This window comes from Monomorium pharaonis, chromosome 3, assembly GCF_013373865.1.
Source record: "Monomorium pharaonis isolate MP-MQ-018 chromosome 3, ASM1337386v2, whole genome shotgun sequence".
Taxonomy (NCBI): domain Eukaryota; kingdom Metazoa; phylum Arthropoda; class Insecta; order Hymenoptera; family Formicidae; genus Monomorium; species Monomorium pharaonis.
In genome coordinates, this window is record NC_050469.1 from 7,380,146 (window position 1) to 7,395,778 (window position 15,633).

A 15,633-nucleotide genomic window follows, 5' to 3' on the forward strand; every position below is an offset into this window, starting at 1 on the left:
CGTCGTCGCCGTCGTCGCCGCCGCCGCCGCCGCCGCCGCCGCCGCCGCCGCCGTGGCCGCCACCACCGACGCAAACCCCCTCGAAGCATCCCCTGAAACTAACCCCTACTCGCGCTTTTCGACCATGCTCCCCTCCATATTGATCAGTACGCGCGGTCTGCAGGCCGCAGCATCCAACGATGGGAACGCGCGCTGCTACATGTTGTCAACATGCTTAGCAGACCGAAATCCCACGGTGCGGGATAGTGACGGGCCCCAGCCACGAAAGCGGCCACATGCGTCCGCAGTGTCGTCGCCGGGACACGAGAATCCGATATGCATCAAGACGCACGTCCTGTGTACTCGCAAAGAAAGATCTAGCCGATCGTAAATGGTATCCGAATATGTATGAACTCATTTATATATATGCGGAGTAAGAGTAGAACGTTTACATAATCTATATAAAATTTTAATGTGTCAAATGCAATGAAAACGTGTGTATTAAACAAATTTTATTAAATTACTAGACTGATATAAAACATGCTCCGATAATATATTGAATATAAAAAAACGAGACGTTGAAAAAGTAATAACAAATCCCTCGTTAATTCAGCATTAAAATTACATTTGGATATTCAATAAAACATTTTATATTTCGATATAATTAATATTCCATGGAAAATCGTGATCATTCGAATTGAACGCGCATTAACAGAATACGCGCGAAATATGGATGAACGCTGCAACGACAAAGAATAAATGCTCGTATTCCGGAAATCTCTTATCCCCTCTTTAATTACCATGACACAGGTGCAAGCTGGTGCCATTTATTAATCGATTAAACCCACATGCGTCCGCGTAACCTCGGCACGAAACTTCCAAAGGCTTTCACCGAAGGGGCCCCCCTATCATTTTACAAAATGTAATATTCACGAAACAGCTAAACTCGTCAAACCGAAAGAATAGATTCGCTCCTTTCTCTTCCAAAAAAATTTGTTCTTAAAATAAAAACATTCTTACCACTTGTCTATATCTGTTATTAGTTATAAAATGACTAATAATAACGCAAAGAAACAAACTATACATATTTTAACGTACACATTGTATTTATACAAGCAATGTTGAAAGAAATTCTCGATTCGAAGGCTTATAAAGAACATATGGCTAACATAAAAATAGTGAATGGACAAGAATAACAAATAATTTTTTAAAAAGAGATTTACAGTCGCTGGAGCACTGTTAGATCATGATAAGGAATTAGTTTCAGCTTTTCGTGTCGGACAATCATTGCGGGTAATGACGTGATCAGAAACCGATGCGGGCTTTTCGTGTCAAACACTCATTACCCGTGCTGTTCCGAGCTGGGCGCTGAGAGTTCCTTTATATTTCACAAATTATTAAAGAAATAACAAAGTTAAATCGGCAATGTATGATTTCTTATTTATAGCAGTAACGCAATCACTTGTAGTAATAAAAAGTTTTAATCATCCTGTAAATTAATATTATTAATGTTGGGGTACTTCAACACTCTAACCTTCGAATTAGAAAAAAATAATTAACTTTTTTTTACAAGTCTCACTTCTGTTATTTAACTGTATATAATGCTCGTGTAAACGTATCACATGCTATGTGCGAGGAGATTAAATTTGACTTTTAGACAGGCTGTCGCTTCTGTCGTTTGAATCCACTTGTCGAAAGCGAGAAAATACTTCTTTCTCACGCGTTGACACCGAAGTTTCTGCAAGGTGCACTAAGGGCATTCCGCTTGAAAAGGTTGACAGGCACTATTAGCGAGAGTTCCGCATTCGCGCACTGAAACGCCCAAAGGCTGAGCGTGAAACTTCCGGTCGAGTGTGATTGCCGCGCCAAAAAGCTGCCCGGGGCTTTACAACCTTCATTTCCCGACTTAATACGTTTCTTCGCTAAGGCGGCAGTGAAATGGAGCGAAAAGAGGAAGGGGGGAAGAAATGAAGCCGAACATCTCATCGGCCCATCGTACCCGGAACCCCGTGACCTTCCGTCAAATACACCCCTCAATGCAATTGCGTCTTCGCACCGTTAAAAGGGACGGAAAGTTTCACTTTCAGCTCCAAAAGTGCGCGCAACTTAAGGTCGCGCACTTTCAACGTTCACAAATCGCTACCAGAGAATATGTACCTCATCGAGCGCAAAGTACTTTCGTTTCGTCGCTTTTTTTCATGATGGGCTGCGCCTTTAATAAAATAAAAGAAAAAGAAGCAAACGGAGCAACAAATTGCTGTTTTGTTACGACACAAAATAAATTTTTCCTGCTGATAACAAAATACATAAAATGCAAATGTATAAAATTTTAAATAATTAACCCTTCATTATTGTGCCATATTTTTAAAAGTGGCAGAATTATAAATAGCCGCACTACGTTAATTAACTTATAACAACGGCAAATAATAAGAGTAGAATTAGTTCCTAATCTGCTAAATTGAGTGAATTATAAAGCCATTTGTTTACAACGAGCAAACTTTCAACATTGTGGTTACTCGGATTTAACCATAGTTTAAACTTAATAGCAAGCTGAAAATAACACTGAATTTGCATGATTCATCAAAACCGAAATATTACACATAGAAAAAATTTGTAATTAATATGTTGTAGAAAAAATACTTTTTTGCTAAAGTGATAAAAAATTTTAACTAGACACAAATGGAAATAAATTTTGTTGAATCATCAAAATAAATAAGTAAAAGTAGTACGCTCGAGATGGTTGTTAACACATCGAAAAACCTTTTGCAACGTTATCCTCACGCTTGAAGTCTTGCACAATTATTTTGATGCTCAAACAAAAAATGTTTTCAGACCTTTATCTAGCTAAATTTTTAAATATTTTGGCAAAACTGTTCTTTTCGTGTATGTATTTTTAATATTGATTATTAATAAGTGGGCTTATACAAAATCCAATATGAAAATACGTTTAGAAAAATGCTGTCGCACAGAAATTCGTTAATACAAGCAAATTCAATATTTTCACTTTTTTATTCTAGTGACTAATAGACAATATTTCTCATACACAAAATTGCACAAATAATCCACATAATGAACTAATTATTGCAGAACTCAGCGAGCGAGCGAGCGAGCGAATCGAGCAATCGAACGTGTAGTTGAATTTAAATGAGGTCACGCGAAAGCGCGTTGGATTTCACCCGCATTATTAGCAGGCGACTATCGGATAGGGTGCCTATTTAATAATAGACAATTAATTAATACACCCGCCTATTAAATCCTAGTAAATAAACACGAAATTGTCCAGTTTTGAAAACAGCCCGCGAGCAGATTAAACGCACAGTTCTATCTTTCACAGTGTTTTCGAGACTGAAATGATGAAGCTTGCGATAATAATGGGTTTGTTTGCTTGCGAAATGGCACAACCCGTAACGCTTACGATAAAAAAAATCGCGACAAAATGTTGCTAAGATTAATGCGCGCGTCCACGCGACACACGTGACATACTCGTTAGCTATAAATATGCGACCCAATATACAAATGATAACAAATTCATACATTAAAATTTTATTACGATACCGACCTCGCTACTTTTTCAACTTATTCGAATATGCACGTCCAATGTGTAGCATTAAAAAACCAATTGTACACACATGCATTCGTGCTAAAATTAATTATACAAATATAAATTTTATCAATTTTGTAAATATTAATAAAATACAAATATAATTAATTAAATATAATTGTTACTCTTTAAACTTTTTAGGAGAATAATTATATAAAATACATTTTTTCCCTTTGTTAAAATTTTAAATATAAAAACCGTACATATTTGTATTTTAGTTAACAATATTTTCAATAAATGTTAATGTAAGATATAACTCTAAAATATATACATGGTTTCTATTAACGTTGGAATGTAAACTCATTAAACAAATAAACATAGATTTCCTTTAGGCGTTTAATCCTTTGAGTCTTCCTAGACTTAAGGGAGAACATCTTCATCGCTATCCAGTTTCAGTGTGCTATCGATCTGACTATGAAACCATATTGGTCAATGTGTTGGTTAGGTGCACCAATTTGCACCTCAAAGGACCAAACTAGTTGCTATGAGAAACAGTAATTTCATTGTCTTCTATTACTACTGACAGTTGTGCGTATTTCTTTCGTTAACAAATAGCTACACAATTGTAACGTTTGCACTAAAAATTTATTTTAAATGTAATTTAAATTTTATTCCTCAATACTTCCCGCAAATTTTCATTTTCAGCTTTCAAGCCTTGCATGAATAAATACCAAAATAATTGTTTTTCATACTAATATTTGTATCTCGAAATAATTCAATTATCGAATAAAAGTTTAATATTAAAAAAATTAATAAAATTGTCACTTTGAAGGATATTTTTTATATTGTATTAAAAACCATTAATGTTTGAACTATTAATATAAAGGATAATGTCTTTATTAAAATCATTAAGATGATTTTATTATTATGGCTTACTGTACATTACCCGTATTTCTATTTTACTTTTTCAAACATTAAAAAATTAAAAATATTTTTAATAAAACATGAAATTTTAAAGAGAAATATATGTCTCAGAAAAAGATAGAGGAAAATAAGAAAACATGGTCGAATACGCGATGCGTTCTGACATGCGCGTTTAAAAATTCCACACGGTTATAATTTCGCGGATTTAAATTTTCCGGTTATAATTACAAAATACTTCGCATACCACGCGTTTCTACGTAATTATTTCGCGTAAAATCATACAAAAGGGGATTACAAGAATTATATATCCAAAATTATCTGCAGCATAATCCTTATTTTATGCACAATTAATTAAGGTCTTCAACAGAGAATAAACATGCAAATTAAATTTTTCACAATTCATTGCTGTCCAGAATATAGTTTTAAACAATAATACTGTTTTGTATGGTCTCACGGCTCCTCCAATGGCTATGAATATTTGTATATCATATGTACACATAAGTACACAACGAAAACATATCGGTTCGAGGAATCAATCGGGATAGATCGTATACTCTTGGAATCCCCTTCTAACATGCTCCTGCCACTTCTGTCGAGAGCCGTCGCGGAAGATGTGATCGAATCGCTCGACACTCCCGATTGACATTCAAAAAGAACCACAGACCATACGAAGCGCCCTAGCTGAGTCGAGAGTTCTAATAAAGGGAGAAACCGAGAAGAACTCCGGGACTGGACGTATGCACGAACTCAAATTCATACAAATACGTTTCAATTTCAAGCCTAAATCTATCTTATAAGTCATAGAAACACTGATAAATTATAAATAAATATTATACGAATTATACAAATAACCGTGTCAAATAATAAAGAATTGAATTACCAAGAATGTCATAATTTTTTTTTTAGGCTTACATCAATAGTACTCTAAGGATTAATTTCGGTAAAGACACATCTATAGCCTGTTCTAGTTTCGGGGACCAGCATCACCACCTCGTTTGCAAGTAAAAGAGGATGTCGTGTTCGATTTTGCCGGCAGTCGTTTGCGCCCTGCACACCGTTACAAGGATTCTTCGCATCTCGATATATCGAGTATACGAGTACATCTCGGGGATTCTTCCATGGGTCGGATAACCAGCCCGCGTGAATTCTTCATCCTGACCAGAAAAGAGAAGCGAGTGTAGAACGCGCGCGAGAAAAGCCGGAAATGAGATTTCTTGTCGGCTGCGTTAGAATCGAAGCGACCTATTTCGGCGTTCAGAACATGACATTCAACGGTGATCTAAAAGAAGCCAAAATACAAAATAAAAAAGCTGATTGAGACTTTTTTAAAAATGTAAAATGTGTAAATTAATATTTAAAATTATCTTATTTATGTTGGCTACACTGTAATAGATAACAATTATGTAATTACGTTACACAGCAAATATTGTGCCGCAACGTGTACGCTTAACATACTTGTTTAAATCATCTCTACAAACAAGCTATTTTTATCTGATTCAAAAAATGATAACATCTGCTGTTCTGAGCGTCCTAGAAAGGATTCTAGTATGGCGCTAATGCACCTCTTAATTCAACAAACCAATGTAATTGCAGGAAAACTTCGCACTGACGAGACGCGAGAGAAACGGAAATGGTGAATAATAAACTTCAAATTGTCACAAAATAATTAAGCACATTTGTTTCCGCCTCAAGACAAAAAGCGAGATACTTTTTTTTCTCAAAAATGGCGTTCTTCTATAGGCGAGCAAGCAAAGAGATAAAAAACTATAGAAGAAAACGAAGATAAAAGAGAAATCTCATTTTCGAGTACATTATGTTGACTTAATACACCGCGAAAAAATATACAGAGCTTATATAAAAAACCGCACGATATTAATAAAGCTTAAAGAATATGTTTCACTATCTGTATAAATAAATTTTATAATAAATGCCATTTAATTATGTGTAAGCAAGATGAAAAAAATTTTTAATCAAAGTCGACGTCAAGGTAATTCATATTTTTGGAAAAATTTAAACAGAAATGTATAAAATTTAAAATAATGCAAAATTAAAATAAAATATTTTAAATTCATTAAAAAATATTCAAAGCAACAATAAAACCATTGTTTTATCACTCAGGACTAATTGCATTCCAATTCATTTTTTCCCAAGATATCTTAATCAACACTTTTAGCACTAATCTTTCTAACAAGTTAGAAATAGTCAGAAAGAACTGTATAAAATTTGATAGAATAGTTGATGTTAGTAGAATAGTTGAAATGAAGTAAGAGCGAAGTTTTGATGAGCACACAAAGAATAATTAACAAACTGCAAATATATGACAAAGTAAACTGCAATAACGACTATTTGTAATTTGTAAAAAGAAAAAAAAAGAAGAAGCTCGAAAATCATCACAGTTCAAAAAATCTTACATATTTTACAGACTATAAATTACACTAATAGTAAATCTAAAAAATCTAAAAAGAATAAATTGAATTATTATGGCTATTATATCGGTCTGATAAATTAATTATAAAAGCTCTTGAGAGAACTAAAATAATATTTAAAAACTTAATATTTTTCGATGTCCCTTTCTATTTCACTCAACTATTTAATAACCGAGATGGAAAATTCTTAGTCTAATATATCAAATATTGAAAAAAAACACAGAAAATAATATAATCTAAATAAAAAATTTTAAAAATAAGAAATTGCAATCTTGTATTACATCTCGAAAATATCTACCTATTTAATAATTTATCATAATCTCTACATAATTTTTTCATAAACAGTTCATAAGAAAGAGTAAAAAAAAGTTTCTATTAAATATTTATTAAATATTATTGTAGAAAACTTTTTTATTTTTTATCATTTTATGATGAACAATTAATTGTACATACTTTTACAATATAATATTAAAATAAAAATAACTGTTTTTCTAAATTTTACTTTATGTAAACTTTACACACACATATTTATCTTTTAAAAATTTTTTAAACATTTTTAATAATTTGTAAGGCTTGAGTCTTATATAATGTTGATTTATAAGTAAAAATCGCGACTTGTATTTCCATTAAATGCAATCAATTTCATCTTTGTTTTCTTGACTATCTGGTTTCAATAAATAAAATATGAACAATTTGCCAATAATCGAACTAGATTGGAAGTTGGAAGACTGTAATAAATCTAATCGAATATCGACAATCTCTCGTATTTCTGTCATTCTTGTACAAATATTTTAAAACAAACGTCAAGTTTCTCGAGCTGTAATTTTTCATATTCTAGATATGTCGCAACACATGTATGTACGAGAGAGCGAAAAATATATCTAGAGATTTGTGGACCAGACAATGTCCCAACGCGGGGCGTTGGTTTCGGGGTAATTTGAGGTTGAGAAGGTGCAACGAAAGGACGGGAAGGACCAAACTAGGTCGCGGCTCTGATAGTCCGACCTACATGCGACTCGAGCCATCCCTTGCATCCCCTCACATTTTATGTCGCTGCATTTCTCTGTTACAGTAACGGATAATGTTGGGTCAACAATGGATGTACAAAGAAATTTTAATATACAGATTTCACGCAGTAATATAATAAACATACAAATCACAACTTGAAATTTTTTGTTGGACGAACCATTCGGATAATTAGAATTTCGAGCACAAATCTTAAATTGTTTGGAGAATTTTTTCAAGCTTATGTAAAATACATTTGTGTCCATTTTGAAATGCTTCAAACACAATTTATTCAAATCTGTAAGTCTTACTTCAACTATGTATCGTAGTTTATGACAATTTATATAAAAAGATAACTTTTTTATATCAACATATTATCTACATTTTCAATCAGAAAAGACAAATAATCAAAATTTTCTCATATCATCAATTATAATAATGATATAATGTAGATAATGATTATAATTTCTAATCAATCATTAATAAAATTATTCCTTAATGAATTTTATTTATATACGTTTTTTTTAAATACTTTGTAACAATTTAGGGTTGCAAAGCATGGGTGCAAAGCACTGTTAACTCGACCCTGTTCTTACGTCATTGTAACCCTAGGGATGCAACCCCTCTCCCTGTGCGCTCTTACGTCATTGCCAGCGGCTAAACACCACCCTTTTTCGTGAATGAGATCTCCCAGGGAAAAAGTGGTGGACGCACGTTGACATGAAAGATAAATAGGAAAGGAAAAGAACGATCGCGCGAAAACCGCAGCCGCTAATAAATCCGGCTCGTAGAGTGGCTGTTGCCTTTACGATCGCCCATTTAGCTTTTTTTTCGGTTTAGCTCGCGGTATTCAATGTCCCAATGTAATTTCAGGGCGGCTTGTCCACCGATATCGAGAATACGTCGACGAGGCGGCCGGTTATTAAATTTCAATACTGCTGCACGGTCGACTTTTTTTACCGCAATTCGACACAGCGACGCTGAAATTTCTGTATCGCTTGACGCTACATTAAATTGCATGAAATACAATAACTAAAAATTTCTAAATTAATAATGCGTCAAATTTTAATAAAACGTGAGTAACAATGTCGGTATTCCTTGATTATATGTACTAAGTCGCGCAAAATGCGGCGATTGATATACAATATATAATTTATATCATGCATCACAGCGTTTTGAAATATAATTTTAATTAAACTAAAGGTTCAATGAACGATGCTGAAAGCAGTACACACATCTGGACTCATTATAATGAACTGTGGAATAAATATTTATCTTTCAATTTTATGCGTCAAATTTTAATTTTAATTAAAACCGAATCTCTCTCTCTCTCTCTCTCTCTCTCTCTCTCTCTCTCTCTCTCTCTCTCTCTCTCTCTCTCCTCAAAGTGCTAAAAGCATTAATTTTCGACTGCCATGATAAAATATAATATTAAATGATTATATTATGTCTCAACATTCTAATTAAAATTAAAATATAAGTGAGTCGTATAAGTGGAAACATCACATATACGTGCTTACAAACATATATCAACAAAAGCTCTGAATGATAAATTCGTTAACAATATCAGATAAAAGGATGTTAGGAAGAATACTATTTTATAAATAAATTTACATAAATAAATTTGTATATATACATTCGTAAAAAAAAAAATCCCTTGGCAATAAACGAAATTTATTTGGCTTCCTAATTCGCATGTAATCTATCATGTCCAAAATCAATATAACAGACTCTCATCAATGAAATCAAATATCTCAGTTTGTTAGAGATGAATTTGTGGAAAAGTATAAACGGAAAGTACAAATGTCGGCATAAACATCTTTTATTGGAAAACTTTTCTTCGTCATCTAAGATTACCTAGTAGAGCGAAAAAGAAAAGAGAGAGAATGATAGAAAAAGGCGGATGACGGCGCGTAACATGCACCTCGCAATATATCGGTTTGCAATTCTGAGTACGGACCAACACGTAGCAATTGAGAATCTTTATGCAACGTGAAAAGCGAAATACTTCTATTTCCCCACGGTGAACCGATACGAACGTGCCATATCGTATTACGTTCCTCTTTTTTTCTAAAATACGCAGCCTTTAACCCTCTTGCTTTATCATCTTTGGGATCATTTCACTTCATTTTCTACATATATGTATATTGCGTGTATGTATATGTGTTTCCATCTTTTTCTCTCAGCCTCGATCGCTGTATCCAATCGATATTTAGACCGTCTTGCACGGCGTATTTCCGATACGAGCGAATGCGGAATATCGAGTGGCTGCCGCGCGGGCGAGTAAAAGGACTACGAAAGCAGGCTACGTGGGAAATTTGAGATTTAAAATATGAGATCGGCGAACGCAACATTGAATAAACCATGGTGCCGAGCGCAATGTATCGTTAAATTAACGGCGTGAACCCGGGCCAAGCTCCCGCAATAGTTTTCTCCATTTCCGCGGCGAGAACACCATAAATACGCCTGAGAAAATATTGATATTCAGTGAAACAACAGAGCACAAAGTATTTCATATTTATTTTGTATCCATTTTCACTAAATTCCTATATTTTTAACGTTGAAAATATAGATATCTAAAAATGTAAAAAATCCATGCGATTGTTCTTTATTATCAGTTTCTAAAATTGCGATTCTTTCTCCTAGTGCAATCATTGAATCACGGAACCATAATCTATATGATGTACTACACGCTTATGAAATTCTTAAAGTATAAACGTGCACCTTCCATATTCATAATTAATTATAAATTAAATTGTCACGATAATATGACATTTACATTTTTACCTCTTGTACATACAACTTTTACATCGAGACAATAATAAACTAACAAGCGTTACGTGTCAATTTCCGCATTCAAAATTCATCCCTCGATTACCAAATAAAAATTCAAATTTCATGGGATTGAAAGAATTTTCGCATAAAATATCATTTGACTAAGTATACAACGATCCCGAATACACGATTAATGTATTAATTAGCTTTAATTAAGCTTAATAAATTTTTAAGACTTATCAAGTCAATTACTTACCGTTCGTATCCTGACGTGATACCGATGACCAGTAACCGTTATCGCATGATGATCTCGAATGACCAACCGCCACGTAGATCATTATTATTAATTAATATTAATACTACTGCTTTTATTTTTATGATGCTGGTGGAGTTAATAATTAACTTCTTGTATTTATATTAATCGTTCCTAGTATCCTGTGCAGAACATTAGAGGTCTAGTTTATCGACCAGCAACCTTGCTTCGAGTTGACTGTAACAAATGAGGGTACCTCAACATAAATATCATTGTACGATCAATAATTTACACAATATATTTTAATATTTTCCTTGGTCGTTCTCATAGTTTTCCCAACTATGATATTCATCATATCATCTTTACATGATTTGTACCCTTGAATAAAAAATTTGGTAATAAAAAAATTTTGTTTTACCTGTTAATTTATGCAAAAATTAATTAAAAAATTAACTTCTAAGTCTGTCTTGTAAATTAAGAAAAACTAAATAACTGTAAGAATAAAGTTAAAAAGCAAACTAGTAACAAGCAATATCCGAATATTTTTTAATAGACGGAAAATGCATGGTGAGGAAATGATGGGAAAATTATGGAAAGTGGAACACATGTGCCACGCACATCATATTAGGCAATGCTGGAAAATAAAGAATAATAAATTGATAATGAAGATTGACAGAATTCTTCTTATAATGTATGCATATCTATACAAAATATTATACAAAACATTATCGCAGAACATGTAATCCATATTACACAATTTAATATTTTCAATGTTTGAATATTAATAGCATATATTTTTCGACATATTACACACGGGAGCACGTAATTAATAATAATACGTATATAAAAATCTCACCTATATGTATAACGTGAATGTTTCCTCTCGTTTCTCAACAACGGCTAATAATTATATATAAACCGTTTACTTTCAAAATAGTGTAAATGTAATTTTACGGAACTTGCTTAAATTAATATACAATATAAATATTATTGTACATTGCATTTCTCATAAGATTTTATTTTTAATAGGACAATAAACTACGTTGAAAGCAAACGACTCATATAATATTGCACACGTATCCACTATATCGTTCATAAATAATCTTATACAATATAATACTACAGAAGAGTGAGAGATATATACACACACAAGTGAACTTTGCACGCATGAAATATCACATTACGTACAGCTGTCTGTCTTTTAGTGAGGGACTAGCTTATTTCCATTTCGTGACAAAACAAGACTGTCAACGATTTATAATTTTATATATATATATATATATATATATATAAAATTTATGTACAACTTCTATATAGTATTGCACAGATGCAGCTGTTATGTACGCCTATGTGCGTGCTGGTACGAATTGCGTTTTGTATATATATATAATTTTCTCGTTGAGAAATTATATCTCTATTTTATCTCTGCTGTTTTTCTTATCCTCCCTCATATGTATACGTATATATAATACAAAATGTCAATGGCAAATATACTTCTATAAAATCATAGCTCCACAGTGTGTCATTTATAATATTTTTTAAATATAATTTCAGATAAAAAAAGAAAAAAAATACAAAATTTTCACTTCATAAATAAAATAAAGTTCTACAAAAAAATACAAAGTAAAAGTTTGCCACTATCATCTTGTAATTAAAATCAAAAGAGGTAACAATTCAAATTTTTATAAAATTTCAAATACTAATAATTAGAAATTATAGATGTAATCAAATATTTGCATAAATAATAATCATAAAAACTTGAAGTTTGAATTGTTAATCTTTTGTTTTCTTAACCGATTATATAAATGCAAGTTTTATTTGCATCATGTAAAAATTATAATACAGAACGCAAATCGATATTAATTATATACATATGCACATCTTCATAAATTGCTAAAAACAGAAAAAATAACAACAGTACTACAAACTCGATACAACAAAAGAATTCACAAGTCAGTCAAAATTCTCATCATGTATCTTTACATTCATATTGTGGTCGTTATTAAATAAAATGTAAAATGTATAGTAAGGAACATACATGAATAAATAATAATTATAATTGTGTAAAAATATATATAGATAATTAATATATGTAAAATGTTTTACAAAAGGTATTACGTTTTTATATTTTCATATTTAAATATGACTATATAAGAATTTGAAAAATTAAACAAATGTCTTTGTCAAAGTGTACGTAAAAGTTAATCAGCTTATCAAATTAATGTAAATAACTAAATTTGAGTATTTTGTTTTACTCAACAAATTTATAACTGATTAAGAAGTAACCATCGAAAGGCATTGCTTAAATTGCATGCAATTCAACCAAATGAAAAAAAAAATGAAACGTAAAAATTTCGTCAATCTTGAAAAAAGTAAATCAAAAATTGAAAAATGGCCCAAAAGTTTGAACACATGCATTGCAGACGCCGTTAAAGTTATTAATAAAAAAAAATCTGCAATCAATAATCAATAGTCTAGTCTTTATTATAGACTATTGTGCCGAATATCGTACCGTGTAAAGTAAAATAATTTTATATTTTATATTTTAGCATATATATGATATATCTAGCGACGTCGACGTACATCTTTAACTAATTTTGAATCATCATGTTTCATACAACACAAAATATATTTTCTACCCATTTTCAATATTTAAATTTCAAAACATTTACTTTCCACACTGATAGTGCAATCGACTAACAGTCATTATATTTACATAAAATGGAAAAAGTAAGATGTATATAATTAAGAGTCTTTAATGGTCGTTTTATTTATTTTATTTATTCATTTATTTTATTTAAAAAAAAACCGAGTAGAATTTTTATACGCAATAATAAAATTATTTTATTAAAAACGAGTAGAACTTTTATATGCAATAATAAAATATCATGTTATTAAAACTGACTCAATTAGTAGAATGTTCCTTACCCTTTTTCACATTAATGTTTTCCGCAATTGATATAAATTATAATAAATTTGACTTTTCGACTTTCTTCTTATTCGTCATTATCTATGTGGACAATAAGGAACTTGTGGAAACAGATGGCAATGAATGGATTTAAATCTGAAACAAAAAGAAGATTTATATTAAAGTGAATATAAAACCCATTAATGACTTCACTGCAATATTTTAAGATTTAATTACAAAAATTTTTGCTCTTAAATCTATAAGTATAAACAGAAAACTTTTATTAAAAACGTAACTTTATAATTTATGTAAATTATTTCAAACGTAAAATAATTGCCATGTAATTATATTAAAGCTACATCGTTGTGATTACATTAATGCAACTTTATCTCATTTAATAATAAGATAATAACATCTATACATTCCTATTAAATGTATGAATTGTTATTAATATTTTATATAAATCTTCATTATATCGTCTATTAATAATCCGTGTTTGATTATTTTGCGTCCACTTTTGTACACGAGATATGTCAGTATTCTTCTCAATTATCAAAGTATAAGAAAGATATTTGTAATACACACAAACGTTCTATGAAAAACTATCTCAATAAAAAAATATTAAATTTTACAATAAATTTTTCACATAAATTCAACAAACTTCGATAAATGATATCTATAAATATGGTCAATGCGATCGATATAACAAATTTTCATAATATAAACTTTTAATAAAACATCATTCAGAAAGAGCACTTAAAAAAATAAGATTTATAATATTCATATTTTGTGCTATTTTCATTATAACGTCGTTAAGTACATCACAAACAACGGGTTGTTTCAATGTCTTCCGTCATTAATGTATATAGACGAAACTTTGAAAGTATTTCTAAATAAAAAATTTCGACAAATATTCACAGTACACAAAAAACTTGTATCAACAGGAAATAAACTTTTTTTTAATTCAACAAAAATAAAGAAAGACAGAGAGAAGGAAAATAGGGCTCATAAAAGTCGCAATTATTATAAAGTCAATTAAAACTTACAATAGCACGCCACGATGTCGTCTCTGTAATTACTCATTTCCCTTCTGTCTTTCACCGGTGCCAATTACACGAAAAACGTCGGTAAAGCATTTCGCGCACGTACATTAACGCGAATGTAAATTGCTGATGTCTACACTTGAGATGCACCATCATTTCACAAAAGTATCATTTACTCATACGTGCAAACACGAAAATTTTATTTCAGATGAACTGACGAGGAAAACGAATTATTTAACCATTCTCCATACGAGAATGGACATGATTTCACGTATTTTAAAAAATATTCGTTATTCGCGAATGCGGAATATTTAAAGTAAAATTTGTTTCATGCGTTTATATTAATACGAGGCACAATACGTGTGTACATATTAACGTTTTTCTTATTTGTTTGTCAAAATTATGATTACATTATACTTATACAAAAACTAAGACTATAATATTTTAATGTTTTTCTTAATCTATACATCCTTTCTCAATTATACGCATTTGTCATAAACAATTGGATATTTCATCCGCAACAATATAATCTTTTTTAATTGAGGAACGCAAAGTTAAAATAAATGTCACAATGTTTATTTGCAGTATTATGAGACTTTTTTACGGAACTGTAGAAGTGCTTTAACTTAGTTTTTTCTGCCAAAGTCTCCTTATCCGACCAGCTCTACGCGAGCACTCCACGAAGAATTAATAATTATAGACATAATTGAAGCTTTGATGTAGCATTGCGCCACGAAAGAGCACACAAAGGGATTCCAAAAGAAACAGAACATTATAAT

The 15,633-nt window shown here is 31.3% G+C and overlaps 1 protein-coding gene and 1 long non-coding RNA gene across 3 annotated transcripts in view; one reads left to right on the top strand and one right to left on the bottom strand.

Moving 5' to 3' along the window:
• Positions 1-119: 119 nt before the first annotated feature.
• On the top strand, positions 120-6,392 carry LOC114255231. 2 transcript variants are annotated; one of them, XR_003626537.2, is made up of 2 exons: positions 120-385; positions 5,403-6,392. It is a non-coding gene; the product is annotated as an uncharacterized LOC114255231 (long non-coding RNA). The 2 variants fall into 2 exon arrangements; XR_003626538.2 differs by having other exon boundaries at positions 120-373.
• Positions 6,393-11,566: 5,174 nt separating this feature from the next.
• LOC105832301 (fringe glycosyltransferase) overlaps positions 11,567-15,633 on the bottom strand; it is an 88,895-nt gene continuing 84,828 nt past the window's right edge. Inside the window, exon 9 of the mRNA XM_012673120.3 lies at positions 11,567-13,967. Coding sequence (XP_012528574.1) covers positions 13,910-13,967 — 58 coding nt within the window. The 3' untranslated portion in view covers positions 11,567-13,909. The remainder of the gene's footprint in view (positions 13,968-15,633) is intronic.